Below are 20000 nucleotides of genomic sequence, written 5' to 3' on the forward strand. Positions count from 1 at the left end.
GCTAGCTCGAGCCGTACTGGGGAATATTGGCCCTCGGCCGTTTTTGTACGGACCTCGCTGCGCTCGGTCCGTACTGCCACGATCCCGGGCCAATATTCCCCAGTACGGCCCTCGCGCTGGGTTAGTAAGAAGTTATTAAGGGGTCACCCAGAAGTCATACTAGCAGAAGCCCTTTGACTCACAGGTCCTCACATGTTCGTACGACGAAACAGATCCTTTTCTGAGGTTAAGAACCTGGCTACCGGCCTATTAATTTAACTCTTTTTCCTACTTTCCCAAGCGCGAGAAAACCACGGTAAATCAGCCATCGCCAAAAAATGTTGTTTTTCTCAAAAAATATTTAAGGTTAGGGGGAAAAATACATCATTTTAAAGCTAAGAAAATAAGCTTTCCAACAGCATATAACTTATTTACAGACAACTGAAACATTTTATAAAAGCGAAAGTTGAACGAAAAAAATTAACAAAAATAACAGTAAAATATGTTTTCCAGGCATAATTTGGTCATTTTAGCGTTGATTACGCATTTTTGGATGCAAAACTAAATTTTTCTGCAATTTATCTGCTATCTTGGACATAAATGCGACCGAAAACTGATGAGGCACGAATATTTTTAGATTTTTAGGAATAATCAGATTAGCGATCAATGCGTAATGTGATAATGCAATAAAAGTGTCAAATTTGCGACCCGTTGCTAATGGCAACGGAAGCGATCGCATTACGAATAATTAACCTCTGTTTGCCAAAAACCACCCAAATAACCGATTTTTCGACGGAAAATTCATCCCAGAGGATAAAACTATTCACTTGGACATGTAATTAAGGTAAATATGTTCGAGCGAAAGCGAAACAAGCGAATATTTTGAGGGAAAACACAATTATGTGAGATCAAAGGAACTTGTGGTGGTGACACGCAATTGCATCGCTAAGAAAATAATCTTACCTTTTCAGTGATTTTAACGCTTGAAATTCCATCCAATCCACCTGGTCTAGTCTTTGAATTCACTATTATCGCTGCCCTACGAATTATCAGTGTTCTACATAACAGGACACTTGGTAAAAGACGGCTCTACGGGCGACAGATTGTTGTCGAAGTCCATTACTCGTCATTTTTGAGATTCCACCGCCTGTCTTGTTCAGTATCCAATTGACTTGCCATTATTGAGCTTCATAAGGGTATATTTTGTTCACAGATCCACTAAAATGACATTCGCGCTACATGACTTTCGACGCCATTGCCGGTTAAGTTAATCGTTATAATGTGTCCACCAGAGAAATCTACGCATTTTCCCACTACCATCTCCATCCTAAGAAAATACGGGAAGAAGGGCTCTATGCACAAAGACACCACTTAGCAGGGGAGTGATAGGCAAGATTTTTACGGACACGGAAAAAAATAAAATAAATAAAACGGAGAGATCTACCCATTTTCCGACTGGGATTGCCATACGGCAACCCAGTAATAACGAAACACAAAAGCATATTTTACATTTTGTGACACAATACATGTACCTGCAGCCATCAGTTTCCAATTTAACAGGAGCTTTCCTCACAAAATGGCATTTAATTCAAAATCAACCCCTATTTCGCAAAAAAGAACCACCTATCATTTCGTACAAAAAAGGAAAATCCTTAAAAGATCTGCTTGTGAGAGCAAAACTATAAGAGGTTCTATACATGTTTTCACATAGGAAGGGAATCAGTGCGGCCTGTCACTCCTTGCGTTTTTCATCTTGATCGAATATTAGGGACACAACTCATCAATCAGTACAACTGATCGAATATTAGGGAAACAACTGATCAAATATTAGCGACGCAGCTGATCGGTAAATCAGTTCAACTGATCGAATATTAGGTACACAACTGATCGATAAATCAGTACAACTGATCGAATATTAGGGACGCAACTGATCGAATATTAGGTACTGAACTGGTTGATTAATCAGTACAACTAACTCATCGAATATTAGCGACACAAGTGGTCGATAAATCAGTACAACTGATCGAATATTTGGGACACAACTGATCGATAAATCAGTTCACTTATCAAATATTAAGCACACAGCTAATCGATAAAACCTTACAAGTGATGGAATATCAGGAACACAACGGATCGAATGTAACAGACAACTAATCGTTAAATCAGTAAAACTGATAAAACATTGAATAAGTGACTCGCAACTGATCCAATTAATGCTAATTTGTCTGTGACTAACTGATGAGCGGGCCAATCGGTAGATATAATTAATTTTGAAACAAACGGCGCGCCATAGGCAACCCAGTAAAAATTCGGGTAATGAATCAATTATTATCGCTGTGAGATAATAAAAGTTAATAGATAACTAAAATTAGTAGTTAACTGACAATTGGCCAAAAAAATTGTACTTAACTGACAATTAGCCGAAAAATTAGTAGTTAACTGACAATTGGGTACCCCCTTTAGCACCCTCGTATGCCGTATGCCATATTCAAGCTGGCTTCGGCAATAGTGGAAGAGGTATTTCAATTAACATTTGGACTAGACTTAGAACAATTTTAACAGTTTGTCGTTTGGAAATGAGGAAAAATATACTTATTCTTGGACTAGATTAGCATTGACAGGAAGAGAGGTATTCAGTGGACCTTTACGACATCCTTAGAAGACCTTTTCTTTGCCGATGATCTGGCCCTACTCTTGCACAGAATACAGGATATGAGAGATAAGACACGGGCCTTTGAGGTACAAGGTGTGAAGGTAGGCCCAAAGATCAATGACATCAAGACAAAGTTAATGCGTATTGGTACCAAACGTGGCGATGTGTGACGGTTCCAGGGGGTCGGATTGAGGAAGTGGATGAGTTTTATGGGAGCATTGTAAGCAAGAAGGGAGGAACTGACGAAGATATTCAGGCACGAATTGGAAAGGCAAGACAGGCATTTGCGATGCTGAGACCAATATGGTGATCCATAGCACTAACAACCAAGACCAAGCTAAAAGTCTCTGGGTCAAATGTGAAGGTGGTGCTCTTGTAAGGTTCTGAAATTTGGAGGCTGACTAAGGGATTGGAGCAGAAGTTGCAGGTGTTGATCAATAAGAGCCTGAGGAACATCTTGCGGATTTGGTGGTCTAGAAAAATCAGCAACAAGGAGCTTTGGAGACAAACAGGGCAGCGACCGATAGAGCAAGAGATAAGACAAAGAGCTTAGGAATGGATCGGCCATACGTTGAGGAGACCAGATGTACATGTAGTCAAGAGGGCACTGGAGTGGAACCCACAGGGGAAGCGAAAGAGAAGGAGACCCCGACACACCTGGCAGCGTATGTCACTTAGAATTTTAAAAAAAACTGAGAAGAAACCTTAGAATTTGTTTTTTTTTTAATTGGAAAAAGTTGATCGAACACTCGATTCAATGGCTTAAGAGCAAATGCACTTAACCTCAGTCCTCTACACTACCGAAATATCGGTTTCAATTAGACAATTTTGAAGTATTTAAATAAAGCAAATCCTAACAATTTATTGAAAGCTAACCGAATAAAAAGGCCTCAGGTTACTAAGAATGGCATCGCGTGTTTACGAACTCCGACACCGCACATCAAGTAGGTGAATCAACTGTTTTACACAATGATCGTCATAGTACGGAGTTGAAGACGTAGGCGAACTGACTTACTGGACGTAGGCGAATCGACTCTAAACGTAGGCGAACAGACGGTGGCAAAACAACCCGTAGGAGAAACGACCGTAATTCCAATCAACATTGTGAAACTATTTACAAAAACATCACACATTCATACCTTCAATACTCGATCATCCAAGTCGCAGCTACTGAACTGTGGGCTATAAAGAAGCCGTTTGAACCTGCTGTACTGTTCTCGATGTCACTTTCCTGGATGTTATGGCAGTACACCAAGATTTGTCTTGAGAGCTTTCATCAGCTGCTCAATGGTGTCATAACTGAGAGCCACCTGGTGAAGACGTATTTCGATGATGCAGCGTTGATACTCGTAACGTTTCTTGGTACTAATCTGCTCTGCGGTGCATTGTGAACACATACACCCAAGATCACTTTACGAAGAACTCTTGAAGAGATTCGTAGCCGCCATGTTGTTTATTGTACGGCTGGTTCTCATGCTGCCTCTTCCTTTTTGAAATGCTCAGCACCAGGCTTTCTTGATTTTTAAAAGTGGGCACGTAAACTTGACATTTTTGTTTCCAAATATGAAAAAGTCGGCTCGATATAGGCATAGATGGATTGATAACGGAAGATGTTTTGACATGAATATCTGGGAACTTGATTTGAATATTAAAAGAAATTGATGTATAAGTATATCGTTTCACATAAACATCTGACAATTTGATATGAATATAGGAAACTTGATTTATAAATGTATAGCTGGCACATGAAATTGGCACTCTTGATATTTTGTCACATTTGGACAAGCATACACCGGACAAAGCTATCCGGTCTTTGAACAACTGCATGGGTGCACATGTATTCTTTAGAAACAAGGGATAAAAATAAAAAAGGAGAATGGTTTAAAATTTTCTACCAAGAAAGTTACTTTATGTAATAAAAATCACCATAGTTGAATCTTTCATGAAAGGAATGGTCACAGCGCAAATGTATTTCCATCTTTTCCTTGTCAGCTGAGAACAGGAAAGGTAAATATCTATGTTTTTAGCCACCTTACCCACTCTGACCACGCCATCACGACGATAGCGAGTATCGAAGTAGAAGATCACTTCAGTCACTGGCACCATCCTTCCCAAGTCAACTTGCCACGACAATGGAGACATCGCAGTCCCGAGGTTTCCATCTACTGTATAGTCACCTCTACCTTGACCTGCAGCAACTACTGGCTTTCTGAAAGCAAGGTTTCCTTAAATTGAACAGAGATAAAAACATAGCAACATACTTGGTAATCTGTGACCCTACTTAGGATGACTTTACTTTTGCCTTTTTTGTTTGGGAAAATTAAGAATGTGACGAATATATGCACCAAGCAAGGTACAATGTGGCTTCTGCTTAATCCTTTTGTTGATAATAACTGTGATCGAACCATTGTCAAATTGCCCAGTGGACTGATACTTGCATATCCACAGTGATTTGACAATGTTATCATACAATTATGGGGCTCTTCACATGATCCCGGTTGACCGAGATGGATCGGTTACCAAGATGAAATTGGTTTCTGTTCATATGACGACTTTAAGCCCGCTTTCCGAGATAAAAAATTTGGGACGCGACCATTCAGGTGTGAAATATAACGAATTAGCCGCGAAGCGTGGCGAGATTTTCTCGATTTTCTTTGTTTAATCAGTTAATTGAGAGGATTGGTTATGAAACCTGACAGATTTCTTTGTTGTAGGTCTTTGTTCTCTTTTTTGGCCTTGACCGTGCAAACCTGTTGGTTACATAATTCATGCATAGTGTATGAGCCTAAAACAAAAGATTGTGCACGGCCGTGGACCTTGGCATCTTTGTTTGCTCCTTTCATGTTTACCGAGCTTCCAAACCAGTCCCCTCTAAAAACTATGGTTTAAGCAACCTCAAATTAATTTTGAGTTTACGTTAACTATCAAATGAAACTAATCTAAGCTTCATTATCGAAGAAAAGAGAAGTGAAAACTCGGTAATGTCCGTTTTATAACGAAAATGTATTGTATTATTTTCCTCCGGGTAACCGGGATAAAGTGTTCATATGGCAAAATTTTCGCCCGCCTTCTCATACGAACACATCGCAGCTTTTACAAAGGGTCTAGAGGCTAAGCAACATCTCGGAAACCAAGACAGCCGGGCTCATATGAAGAGGCCCTAAACAATAATCATCGCAATACCTAAGACACCTTCTATCAAGCTCTGGGACACTATTTGATAAATTCCCGCTCATTTAATGACTTTCAGGTATTAGAAAAAGTTGGTATTAGGAATTCCGGGAATTTCAAGTACATTCTCAATAAATTCTACTCTTGAGAAATTTGTATAATTAAAAATGCTACTGAGAGGAAATTTTTACTTTTTCTTGTTTCTTGCTTTTCGTGACCTTTGAAGGACTATAATACGACTGCCAAATTTGAGTTGGAAATTCCAAATGGAAGTGCGCTTTTTCGATGCATGCTTTTCGTGAACGAGCGACCGCCATTACTTGTCCCATTATTATCCCAGGGAGTTCGTAATATCATCAAAGTGCTCTGAGGCGAAGTGACAGCTCCACACGTGGAAAAATGTCCCGTTGTGCATGCTCATCGTTTGTAAAAAAAAAAAAAAAAAAAAAAAAGGGCAAATACGCCAGCTTGTCGCTGTGTTGTACAGGACAGCAGCAACAAGTCAAATCCGCGAATTGCAATCTCTTTGCAAACGCCAAAGAGCAATTATGAACTGGCCAAGTGGAAAGCCTTTGTTCGCATTCACAGCTCCAACTTCAACACCAAGGGACTTTTCAAGATCTGCTCAGTTCATCAGGGTAATAAGCATTAATATTTTTGTTACCTTTTTGGGATAGCTGAGGTTAAGAGTACTGAACCTTTATAGAGTTAAATAAATAGAAGTACAAGTACGCGAAATATCAACCTCGTTCCCAGGGTCTCCATTGTCGTTGAGAAGGCAAAGACAAAGAGAACCTGGGAACGAGGTTGCTCGAAATATATGTTTTTAAGATCAGTAACGCAAGGGGTGACAGGCCACACTGATTCCCTTCCTGTGTAAAAACATGTATAGAAGCCTTTATAGTTTTGCTCTAACGAGCAGAGGATTTTCCCTTTTTTTTGTAGGAAAAAATTGGTGCTTACAAGTAATGGTTTTTGAAAGCAATTTGAAGTAAAAACCAACGGCAACAGCGTGCGACGCTTCGACCAAACTCCTGTCATTATCAAGCCAAAAGTGAAGATAAAACTTTTCGCATAAGTATAAATACATGATATAAAACAAAGAAGTAAAAGTATGTAAAGTGTTAAAATGTAAAAAAGGAGTGTTAAAAAACATGCAAGAATAACATAATTAAAAATGATTTAAAAACTTTCCCACGAATTGAGTCTGACTGTACATTGAGACTTGGCCTCAGTTCATTAAGAAAAAAATATATATTTCATAAATGAGACAGTCAAACGTCTTGCACTTTCTTAAGATGGTAAATATTTTGGTAAGATCATTGGGCAAATGAGAATGTTTCACACGGAAATGTTTTCCAATAGAGGAAGACGCATTCTTGTGCTCGTCTATGCGTTGATGCAAATGCCGCCGCGTGTAACCAACATAACTTGCATCACACAGGTCACATTTAAATTGATGAACAAGGGATTGTTGGTTAAAAATAGATGGCTTGACGTCGCGCGGTTTCAGATGTTGTTTGATCTTGTGCATGGCTGAAAAAGTGGGCTGGACGGTCACTTCAGCCGATATTGTAAGTGTCGATTCAGAGGAAGAGAGAACACTTGAGAGAACACATTAGTTTATGAAATCCAAAGTGGAACAGGGACTTGTGACCACGCATGGCTACCTAATTTATACGAATAGAGAACAATACATGACAAACATTCCCACATGTGGTTCACACATATTCTACATCCCCCTTTGTAACACAAATCAATGAAGACTATAATGAGATTAAAGAAACCGAGCAAACTTAATAGATAAGCACACGCTGAAAGAAAACGAATGAAACTAATTACACCAAATATAATTCGTACTTCATCAATCCCAGTAGTTAATATCTAATCCAGTCCAAGAATAGAACTTAAACGAGTTTCTCCAATCAAGTAACAAAATCTTGATATCTGGTATTTGGTCTTGAGATCCGTCCAGACCTAGTGAAAACAAGTGGTCTTTGAGCATTGGCACGCGAGAGGCAACTGGAAGCAGAAACATTTGCCATAGACGTTTAATTGGAGTCTCGGGTCTGACAGGGGTCCTTACAGGAGAATGCCGAGGGACTGGATACTTGGCAGGTGTCACGGGTGGAGACTCAACAGAGGAGAAAGGAGAAGCGCTCTGGTTGGCTGCTGCCGGAAAAGCGCGAACATTCTGGTTGGTTGCTCCAGGAGGAGGAGGAGCACGTTCTGGAACAGCCTGAAGATGTCTGCGGTTTCTGCGGTACTCTCCCTCTCTCTCCCTCCAACATTCACAATGTAGGACCGCGGGTCTGCGGTGGATTGTTTCACAATAACAACTTTCTCATAGCCTTTTCTGGTGTGAAGTCTCACAAACCTGCTGAGGGTTGAGAGGTGGAAGAGGTTTCGCGCCACGATCGTAAGAGGCCTTTTGCTGCATACGCTTGGATTTGAGGCGCGAGAAAACATGTTTGTTGTTGAGGGCCCTGGGAACAAGGAGCTTCTTGGCAACTGGGAGAAGGACCTGGTGCAGTGGGACATCAAACGCTGCACAGGGAAACCAAGAACTTAATCTCGTGGAACATTCCTGAGATTAAGAAGGCCAAGCAGAGGATCTAAACCATCCGTCTTGCATTTGTCAAGCAGGTTCTTGCCATGCTTCACTGCATTCTCAACCAGGCCATTGGACTGTGGGAAGAGAGGGCTACCGTTGACATGATGGAAAGTCCATTCTTCGGCAAAGCTTCTAAATTCTCTACCGAAAAATTGTGGGCTTTTGTCGGTCAGCAACCCGTATGGGATTCAATGAACAGAAAAGTGGCGCTTCATCTTCTGAATAACAGTTTTGGCAGAAAAATCGTGGATAGAATTCATCTCGAACCAGCCGCAATATGAGTCAACCAGAATTAAGTATTGCGTTGATTGCCAATCAAATATATCAGCACTGACAAGGGACCACGAAAGCACCGGAACAGGGTGGACCAGAAGCGGCTATTTCTGCTGGTGTGGTTTTGCACTGTTGCAAGGCTGACACGAGGCTATCCTAGAATGAATTTCCAGCATCATGGAGGGCCAGTACAACATATCCTTTGCTCTTCTCTTGGTAGCATCTGTCCCTGGATGCCCTTTGTGGAGAAGCTGGATGTATTCTTAGGGCAGGGAATTTGGATCCACAACTCTGAGGCCCTTCAGAATCACTCCATTGTCAACAATCAGCTCATCTCTTATAGGGAAGTAGACTTTAACATCTGTGGTTACACTCTTGAGCTTTGACGGCCAGCCATTTGTAATGAAATGAGCCACTTTTGCATAATGGGATCTGCAAGAGTATGACTCTAGAGCTCGGCCATGCGTAAGGGAGAGATGGACGAGAAAGATAACACATCAAGCTGATCGTCATCCTCTACACCAGGTTTTTCGGTAATGCAGGCTCTTGACAAATGCATCCGCTACATGAAGCTCCGTTCCTCTTCTGTCAATGAACTTCAAATTGTACCTCTGAACCTGTAACAGCATACGTTGCAGACGAGCAGGTGCAGTATGAAGAGGCTTGCTTTGTTTACAATTGCCGTAATAGGCTTGTGGTCAGTTTCAATGATGGCTTCTCGACCATAAATGAAATCGTGAAATTTCGTGCATGTAAATGTCGCAGCGAGCAGTTCTTTCTCGACCTGCGCGTATCGAGATTCTGTGAGAACACGCGAGGCATAGGCCACAGCGTTCCCATACTAAAGGTATACAGCACCAAGGCCACTCTTAGAGGAATCGACAGACAGCGTAACAGGCTTTAAGGGGTTGAAGATCTTAAGGACTGGTGCTTAAGAGATGTCAGATTTCAGAGCTACAAAACTTCTTGCTGAGGTTCCTCCCAAGTCCAGTGTATATGTCATTCCGAAGAAATTGGCGTAGTGGCGCAGTCTTCTCACTAAGATTGCTGATGAACTTGTGAAGATAGTTGATCATTAAGAATAAAACGCAAACAGCGGTTATTTGCTTGAACTGCATAACTTTTATAAACTTAACGTTTCGTATGTTACAACATACATCATCACAAGTGATTACTATTCAGTTAGAGATAAATTTAAATTCAAAAATACAAATGTACGGACTGGGAACTAACGAAATTGATTGACATAAAACGACAAAAAATCTGCTACTAATAGAGATAAACTTTCTCACTGCCAACGTTTTCATTTAAGGCTGGCTTTAGATCGTGGATAAACAGAGACTCTTTAATTTTACAATGCATATATGATCGACCAGTTGCTAATATTTCAAACTGATCCCAGTTAATTCTATGATTGGTCAAGAAAACATGATCAGCAGCAATTGCAGATTCGTGACAATTTGTAGTTAGGGCTTTAAAATGTTCTGTTTTTCTTTCACGTATAATCGGCGTTTCGTTTTCCCTATACAGAAATCATTGCAATCCCAGCTGTTTGCTCTGTACACTACGTTTGACCTGAAGGAACTACTAGTTTATCTTTGTAAGAGAAAAAAGACTTGATTCTGTGGGTGTTACGAAAAACTATTTTGAGGTTGAAAATACCATAGAATTTGTTTATACAAGACCTCAGCTGTTTTGTGAGGTGTTTGCTGTGATGACCTAAGAAAGGTAGAACGATAAGAAGTTATTTTTTCCTAACTGTTTGTACAAGATCTTTTGGTGTATTTTGAGGTTTCTAAATGACATCATTCATACGATATTTAACAGTTCCTTTAGGGTAACCATTAAGTAACAAGATTCTCTTCAAGGTCATCTAAGGTAAACTGTAACAATCGGGGTGACGAACAAATTCTAATGCAGCAATAAGCCAAAGTGCGGACTAGGTTTATTTTGTAATTACGCGGAGTAAAAGAGTAACATACGAAACATACAAGACGTTAAGTTTATAAAAGTTATGCCGTTCAAGCAAATGATTGTAACCGCTGTTTGCGTTTTATTCTTATTGAAACTAAAATGGCCCAAGTCAAAGAATTTTTATAGTTGATCATGCCAAGAAATCGGTGTAGTGCCTCAGGGCTGTCAGGACGTGGTATTTCTTTTATGGCTTTGACCTTAGCTTCATCAGGCTTGAGACCCTCCTTTGTGAAAAGGTGCCCCAACATAGGGTACTTGATCGAGGCGGAACTTGCATTTCTTTGGAGTTGGCCTCAAATTGACTTCACGCCGTCTCTGTAGAACTTTCCTAAGATTTACATCATGTTCCACAGTTCCTTCTCCCCATACCAATAGGTCATCCACGACGATAGCACAGGGATACCCAGCAAACAGCTCTTCCCTTGTGCGCTGGAAAACTTCCGATGCAGTTGTAATACCAAACGGCATAAGGAGGAATCTGTATCTCCCCAACGGTGTGCTGAAGGTTGTGAAGAGAGAAGATTCGTAGTCTAACTCAATTTGTCAGAAACCACTCCTTGCATCAAGAGTTGAGAATACTGTGGCATTAGGCATGCGGAGGCAACATCTTCGACCGATCTCATGGAATGGTGAGGTCTTCTGAGGGCCTTGTTGAGATCTAATAAATCTATGCAAATGCGAATGCTACCATCTTTCTTCTTTGCAGCTACCATCTGTGAGACCCATTCGGTTGGTTCAGACACTGCTGTGATCGCTCCGATTTTAACCATCCTCTCCAACTCTCTTTTAGCGCACTCTTCTATTGCAAGGGGTACTTTACGTGGTGGTCTACCAACAGGAGTTAACCAAGGAGTTCATTTCTCTATTCCCAAATGCTGTTCAACGCTGATATTCGGCAAAACTTTACATTAGAAGAAGTAAATCTTGAAAAACAAAAATAAGCAAAAGAAACTTTCACCAAAAAGTTGAAAACACGAAACAAAAGTTTACGCTAATCCTGGATTAAGTTAATCGGCTTTCGAACAACCGGGGCCAGGATAATGAGGATCCAAATCAGTAGAGATATTATTCTGTGCACAAGAAATGCTAACTTTTTAAGACCTGTTGCAGTACAGCCAATTGTTGCTAAGATCATCCCAAAAATAATGGTTCTGAATTCTAGATCCATAGCGAAGGAAGATGCTTTCCCTGTTTTCATGCCGAGTTAACTGACAATAATTGCAATATCTCTCTTGTGTGTGAAACACAGGAAAAAATTTAAGATTCCAAATTGGAATAGCATTGGTAAACATGTGAAATGATAATCCAATGTTGGTATATTATTGGTTATTTTATAGGCTACCAATAATATACCAATCTTACAACAAGGATGTAAATTTTGATATCCCAACATAGGCACTTTATTGGATAGTAATTGGAAAACCTAACAACACCCATACCAATAATGGGAGATTATTGGAATCCCCTAACACATTTACCAATAAAATACCAATGGTATCCCAATATTAGACAACATTTGACACTTAAATATACCAATATAAATATTTCATTGGACAATGGTTGGTTGATCTGTCAAAATAATACCAATACTGGGAAATTATTGGAATTCGTGACCATATTTACCAATAAAATACCAATGGTATCCCAATTTAAGACAACATTTGACACTTAAATATACCAATATAGGTATTTCATTGGACAATGTTTGGTTGATCTGTCAACATAATTACCAATATTGATAAATTATTGGAATTCTTGAACACATTTTCCAATGAGATACCAATGGTATTCCAATTTTAGACAACACTTGATACTTACATATACCAATATAGGAGTTTCATTGGACAATGGTTGGTAGACCTGACTAGATAAATACCAATACTGGTAAATTATTGGAATTACTGAACTCACGTACCAATAAGATACCAATGATACTCCAATTTTAGACAACATTTGACACAAATATACCAATATAGGTATTTCATTGGGGCAATGGTTGGTAGATCTGACAAGAGTAATACCAATACTGGTAAACTATTGGAATTACTGAACACATTTACCAATAAAATACCAATGGTATTCCAATTTTAGAAAACATTTGATACTTACATATACCAATATAGGTATTTCATTGGGCAAGGATTGGTTGATCTGACAAGATAAATACCAATACTGGTAAATTATTGGAATTCGTGACCATATTTGCCAATAAAATACCACTGGTAGTCCAATTTTAGACAGCATTGGACACTAAAACATACCAATTTAGGTTTTTCATTGAAGAATACATGTAGTTGGGAGATCTTATAAGATAGATACCGACACTGGTAGATTATTGGAAATTCTGAACACATTTATTAATAAAATACAAAATAAAATTTATTAATGGCATATGTATGCCAATTAATTTCAATGTTACGGACATTTTCATGGCTAGTTTAATACTGTATTGAAATAAATTGGAACTGGTAGATCTATATCGTAATATATTTGGCAAACATTGGAGCATGCACGTATTGTACCAACACTGGACAATTAATGAAATTGGAGTTTCTTTATACTGTACATGTTGTAGTTTGTTTGGTGTAAAATGATACAAGGCTGAATACTACATGTACACGCTTCAGCCATGCATCACGCCAAGTGGTAAACTGGATCACCCAGTCACCTGCAGCAATGCCAAGAATACTGTCAAACACAATTTCTTGATTTCTAGTGCCCTCTGGCACCCACATATTGTCACCATCTCTTTTCTTGAAAAACCGGCCCGTTACAGTGTGCCTTCTGATATTAAAAGCTACAACTCTGGCTCTCCAGGTGGTGTCTTCATCATATCCTCGGACAAAAACCATGTCATTTACACAAGGGTAATATGGAACAACAACAGTTCCTGGTGTCACTGGAAAAATGCGGCCTAAGTAATCTACCACCAAGTAACTTGGGTGCCCAGCCACATTCTCGTCTTTGGCAAGAATAACTTTCCGACTGATGTTTCAACACGGAAAATGCTTATCTGGTTACCTTCCTGAACTAGGCGCCCCCCATTGTCGGTGAAGCCCAGACATCGAAAAGACTTAGCATTCACAAAATACATACTGTGACCAGCAACAGGAACTCGGAAAATTTTCTGTAGCTGTACTACAACAATTGCATTTTCGTTGACTCTGTACAACAAACCATTAAATCCATGACTTGGCTTCCAGATACTTCGATAGCTTGTAGCACTATCCTGGATTTCATCATCAGGAACACTACAAAGTTTTGCAATTTCATGTTGTAGGTGATGAGGCAGTACATAAGGCTTTGGACCTCCAACTAATACACCTATGGCATCACCTTGATTGCGAACAGCTGGACTTGCTCTATACAGCTTCTTTGCTTGATCAATGGACTTTGCCCAAAGCTGAAAGAGAATATAAATAACATAATTAATGATGGTGAATTTAAACTTTCCCTAAAGCAACATCTACATGTACAATGAAATCAACATATATCATATACTGACTACGCAAACAATTGTTTAATTCTATTAGTTTCATGAACAACAAATTATCACACGTACAGTGTATGATAACATTGTTGTGAATGCTGATTGTTACCTACGTAAGAATAAGCACCTACCAACTGCTCATTTGCACCATGTGGATCATATGGTTGAAACTCTTGCTCACTCCTCATCTTAATGAACTCACGTCTAGACTCGGCAGATGCAAAAGTGCATTCTATGTTTTTGCAGTTGCTGGACTGTCTGACGTATCTTCTCACTTCTCTCTGTTTTGTCCAGCACGAATAGTTATCAAGTCCGCTGAACCTTTTAATGTCATCCTTGAAATGGAGAAGGTTATGCAGAATAATGACACAGGCAGTCGGACCTCTCCTTTCTTCCAACAGAACAGCATATCGCAAGGCCATTTCATGAAACGTTTGTGCATCTTCCGCACTCCATCCATTTCTAGCATGATTCTGTACGAATTCTACCAATCGGGCAAGGCAACACCACTCTTCCTTTTCCCTTGCTGGAAGAAGCCCTCGAAACACCACCGCCGATGCAGGAAATGCAAACTTTGAGAAGTCTTCGGCTATATTTTTGAGGAAACAGACACAATTCAGCAAGGCATACATGTCACATGCATTTTATGCCCTTACTAATAAATGAAAGGAAGTAAATTGAAAGCTGTATGAAAATGAACATCCACAGTACACTTTATAACACTGACAAAAAATAATTTATTTGAAATGTTCAGCATGCGAACAATAAAATTCTACCTTTCCAGCGTCCAATTGTTTTCGTCAATTTCTTTGGGTACCTAGATGACTTCAGCTCTGAAAGGCAATTCAGATTAAAAGGCCATCTTTATAATTTATGCATCCTGTTAACACAGATAATTTTGATAATCCCCTTAGTGTCCATAAACAGGGTTTCCCTGTATTAGCAAGTCAACTCAATCTTTTCACTTGTACTGGTACAGTAGTGCAACTGACTATTATCAACGCAATTGTTACTGACAGTTTAAAATGTAACTAGACAGATACTGTACACAGTGTAAAGTGAGCTACAATTGACAATGCTCACTCTGTTACAAATTTAAAGAATAAAACAACAACAATGAATTGAAAGTTTGCGAGAAACATACCACTTGGCCATGGTATGTGGTCAAGTCGGTCATCTACAACGGGCCAGTCAATACCATTTGTGTCATCATCTAACAAGTCCAGAAGAGCATTTTTCACCACATTTAGAGAGATGGTATGCATTTCAGCATATACAATGCTTTCATCATAGAGGAAACCATACAGGGGATAAAGCCTGTGTCACACAGATAGATCTGTATAACCAGTATCTCTCGACATCCTCTGCCTGTTTGTTGACTTTTCCTCTTCGTCAATGTCCCGTATTTGATCACGTTTGTCAATGATACTCTTTTTGTTTGCTGGGAATCTACCCTGTTCACGGAAACCTGTATAGTAGTAGCAACAGCTCTCTGGAATGTAAATACCTACATGTATAAAAGGAAGAATAGATGCATACTACATTAAATTCCTGAACCTAATGGTACCAGATCCAAGTTTACAGTTAGGTCACACTTCAAACAATACATGAAGATTGTGTTAAAAAAAGATTGTGTAGTGGTATGTGTCACTACGATGGTAATTACGCTAAGTTAATTTTACTACTTTTTTTTTCACTGATTCTTGTTCAAGAGAGAAACTGTTTAAAGTGGTCTAATGTACTCGACAGGTGGTGTAATTTCTTTGTTTTTCATGTTTGGCATGTTTTCTTTGTTCATGTTTGGGGTAAATCATGTCAAGACTCTTCATATGATATTATCTAGTATGCATCTGTTTTGAAGTAACACAAATAAAACACTTGCATTCAGTTACAACACTAACAGAACAAAGGACATTAAGGACTGCAGTTGCTTTCAGCTTCTGCTGTTAATACAGTTATCCACAGATTTATCATGCAATACTTATGACTGAATTTTATTCTCACTTGCAACACGACAGCAACGACAACCGCACTTCCCCATTTTGACAAATTTGCCAACTTCACAGAGTCCATTGTGGTCACCAGACCAGCACAGAATTAGATGTCTTATAAGAGCTGGTCCTTTTGGCTTGCCACAAACTGAAGCTGAGCAGCTAACTTGGATTCCTGTTGATATAGCAGTAACATACTTATTGCAAATTACCATCAATGAATCCATCTTCAATGTCTGTCATCAGTGGGTCGAGAAATGGATCCAAGGATATAGGACGCTTTTTTGGGAGAAGGTAAGAGGGTAGAAACCCTACCACGTACACTTCATCTGTACTGCATCTATGTTCTTTGGACATCGTTGCTATAGTAATTTCAACAGCCCCTAGTTATAACCAGAAGCAAAAAGGCTTACTTTTTACCAATAATACATGTATGTAACTGTTACAGTATTTAAAAATCAACAATATTGTTCTATGTCATAGTTAGACTGTGTAGTAGAACCCACCTGAGCCTCGAGACATGGATGAAAATGGCTGCCATCCATCCCAGTGAGCTAGCAAATTAAATAAAAAGTACAATATTAATAAATTTCTGATGTTTGCTCTGAGCGAGACAAACAACAAGTCTAAATGAATATGCTAGAAGACTATGTCCTTCCAAGAGAAATTCCCACAACGACAATCTTTTTGATTCAGCTATCAATTTTTGTATGAAATAACCACTACCTTCTCGGTTACATGTACAAAGTATAACACATAAATTATTGATATGACCAACCCAATTGCTTTCACGAAAATGTGTGAAATTCTTTGTGTCATTAGAGAAAAAAATCATGCCTTAGCCTATTAAGTACTGTCGGTGATTCCCCACAGACTCTGGAAATTAAGAAAATCTTAAATATCAATAAATATATTCATTTGATGAATAATTATTATAAGCTTGCCAACATTTTAATTCCCAGAATTCTACAATTCTATTGAGTCATATCTTTCATGGTGAATACTTTTTATCTGATGTCTGATTTTGAAAAGTAATATGCATACCATCATAAGCTAGGTTCCGTGGGTCACCTCTCGTTTTCTTTGGAATGTGATCAAAGACATTGAAGCATCCAGGGCATTCAACTTCACGTGTTTCACCGTGGCCAGCACCTTTGCGTGGAGAATTATTTAAGTGCTCAGCTAAAACAACAGTTTTGCAACCAGGTGTCGGGCATTTAGTTGGCAGTGTCCATTCTCTATCGGGATCCCAAAAGTAGGACAATTTTGCATACTGTGTACCATCCCAAAATTCCTTTTTTTAAATGCCATCCCCCGTCCTCTTGCCTTTCAGGAGGCAACCAGTGTTCCCTGTCTTGCCAATGTGCTGTCATCCTCTTGCACATTTGTTCAGAGGCAAACCACCTTTTCACTTTGCCTTGCACACTCAGGTAATAATATGGAATTTTTCATTGTTTTCCACAGTGGGGGCAAACATCTGTTTTGGACTCCAATAGTGCATACAAACAAGGATGACTAGAATCCAGACAAATGTAGTATAACTTGGGTATCTTAAAACCAATGTCACCTAGCAGGGTTTGCACATCTTCCCATGATAAAGGCCATTGACCTTGAGCTGCTTCATTGTTCTTACAGTGCAAGTTGGCCCCCCATTTCAAAAGATCTTCAAATGTGCTGATTGAAAATCCAACAGGTCCCTTTATTTCCACCAATTTTAGTACAGCTTCCCTAATGAAATCCCTCATACCATTTGCTTCTTCTTCAGCTCCATCGGAAAGAGTGTCCGACTCACTCTCTGATCCCTCGCCCGAAACTGACTCGCTAAAAACAGCACCCGAATGAGAGAACTGTCAATGTCTGACACCTCTGCCTCTTCCGTTTCATCATCGTCCCTTGCACCACCAGCAGCCAGCAAACAGGAGGTCGACGAAAAATCAAATTCGGCGTAATAGTCATTGGAAGTGTTAGTTTCTGCAGAAGTTGCGATCACTTTGTTAGTAGAAGGTTGAAGCGGGTTGGGTGCAATGTCTACTTCTACATCATCCGCATTAACATCAGAATACCTGACTCGCTTTTGCATATGACGCCATGCGACCATCGGGTAAACTGCACGATCTTCGCACTTCTCACAGGGGCAATGAACATGGCTTTGACCTTTTGACGTAAAATAATTTGCCTCTGGGGTACTTGAACATTTACAAATACTGCGCTTTTCTGCCATACTAACATCGACATGTTGCCGAAATCTCGGCATGCAACTCCCACAAGATCATGATCCCGCAGACTGCCATGTTGAATTGTCGGCTCGTAGTCGTCAGCGGTACTTATAATAATAAGGGATACATGAAGTACTTACCCCCAGTACTTCTCGATGGCCGGAAAGATGCGCAGTGGTTTCGCGCGTTTTTGTGACACCAGTTTAGCTAAAGGAATGCTGAAGGATTTTTCAGGGCGATATGGTGGCAGAAATTGTTTCTCCACCTGCTTCTTCTTGTGATGAATCAGTAGAAACCGTTCCTGAATCAGTGTGGAGGACGAAAGATGTCAAATGTGAGTTTTAACAGTAGTATTGTTGGATTTTTAACGGTGGAAAGACACTCCTAATGTGCACGAGTTTCCAAATCAGTATTTGACGTGTACACGTCACATATTCTGCTCAAGTTTGCTCGGTTTACTGTTTTCTTTTACCATGTTAAACTTTAAATAACAGAGCACATTTACAAAGCTTAAGCTGTTCCCACGCGGCGGTAAGATTTTCGAATAGAATTATTTCAGCAACTACCCTCAAAATGTACTTACAGTCACTGGTGTTGTTTTAAAATTCTAATGCATTTATCTGACAAATTATTAGGCTGGACAGATGGGGAGGTGAATAAGTGGCTGTGTTCCATCGGGTATGAGGAAGAAGCTGCCCTTTTCTCAAGTAAGCTGTATATTCATGAGCGACCATTGTGGTTGTAAACTACGGCCTAATCTTAAAATCATTAATGGGGCGCTTGTATTTGATTCTACCCAGTATAAGCATGACGTACATACATAAATACGTATTTCTTCTTTTTATTTTCTTCTTGTAAAGGGCATCCAATGTAAATGACTTAATTCTCATTACTTATATATGAGCTGCAAATTTATCAATAAGCAAGATGATACTGATTGAATTTGAGGTTTCTAGACTGCTAGAAATGGCATTATGTTGTTCAATTTCAGGGTTTTAAACAAGGGTTCATCCTTGGTAGCACAGCTATATACATACCTCAGATATGGAAAGTAAATTCCTTGGCATGGTATTATCTTGTCATTTACTTGCATGCAGGTTCATACTAATATTTCTCTTTTCAATTTAATTAAATTTACAGATGAGAAAATCACTGGTGAAGCATTAGTGGCAATTGAAAAAAGTGACTTAAAAGAGTTGGGTGTGCAGCCTATGGGACGTCGTATTGCACTCATAGCAAAGATAAGTGAATTATTTAACACTCCAAAACAGGACAAGCATCCAGATGTGGTGAAAAAATCAGAGAACGTCACAGTAATGAAGAAAAAAATAACAGTGGAGGACAAGAAACTGTGGGATGCCAAATCTAAAACAGCATACCTGGAAAAGTAAGCATAATTTTAAGTACCTCAATGATTAGTGGTAGGGCAAGGCCATGACCTACCAGTTGTCATCAGGGTTGTCAAAAGTAGCTACAGTAGCAGCCTGTAAAAATCATCACCAGTTTCATGTTTTTTGGGTGGCTACTCTGCTGGCCATTCTTCTTACATGCAATCTTAAGTAAATGATGGCAAAATCAGGCAGCTACTTTAACAATATAGCCAGTGACAGGTAATTCACAACTTTCTGGCAACCCTGTG

General features: G+C 39.4%; 1 protein-coding gene and 1 pseudogene across 1 annotated transcript in view; both read right to left on the reverse strand.

Annotated features, from left to right (window-relative positions):
- Positions 1 to 20000, reverse strand: part of LOC137989342 (neuropilin-2-like) — a 113806-nt gene that overhangs the window by 30614 nt on the left and 63192 nt on the right. Inside the window, exon 6 of the mRNA XM_068835165.1 lies at positions 4669 to 4857. Within this exon, the coding sequence (XP_068691266.1) occupies positions 4669 to 4857 (189 nt within the window). The remainder of the gene's footprint in view (positions 1 to 4668; positions 4858 to 20000) is intronic.
- Positions 17384 to 18366, reverse strand: LOC137989343 (uncharacterized; annotated as a pseudogene).

This window comes from Montipora foliosa, unplaced genomic scaffold, assembly GCF_036669935.1.
Source record: "Montipora foliosa isolate CH-2021 unplaced genomic scaffold, ASM3666993v2 scaffold_455, whole genome shotgun sequence".
NCBI classification, from domain to species: Eukaryota; Metazoa; Cnidaria; class Anthozoa; order Scleractinia; family Acroporidae; genus Montipora; species Montipora foliosa.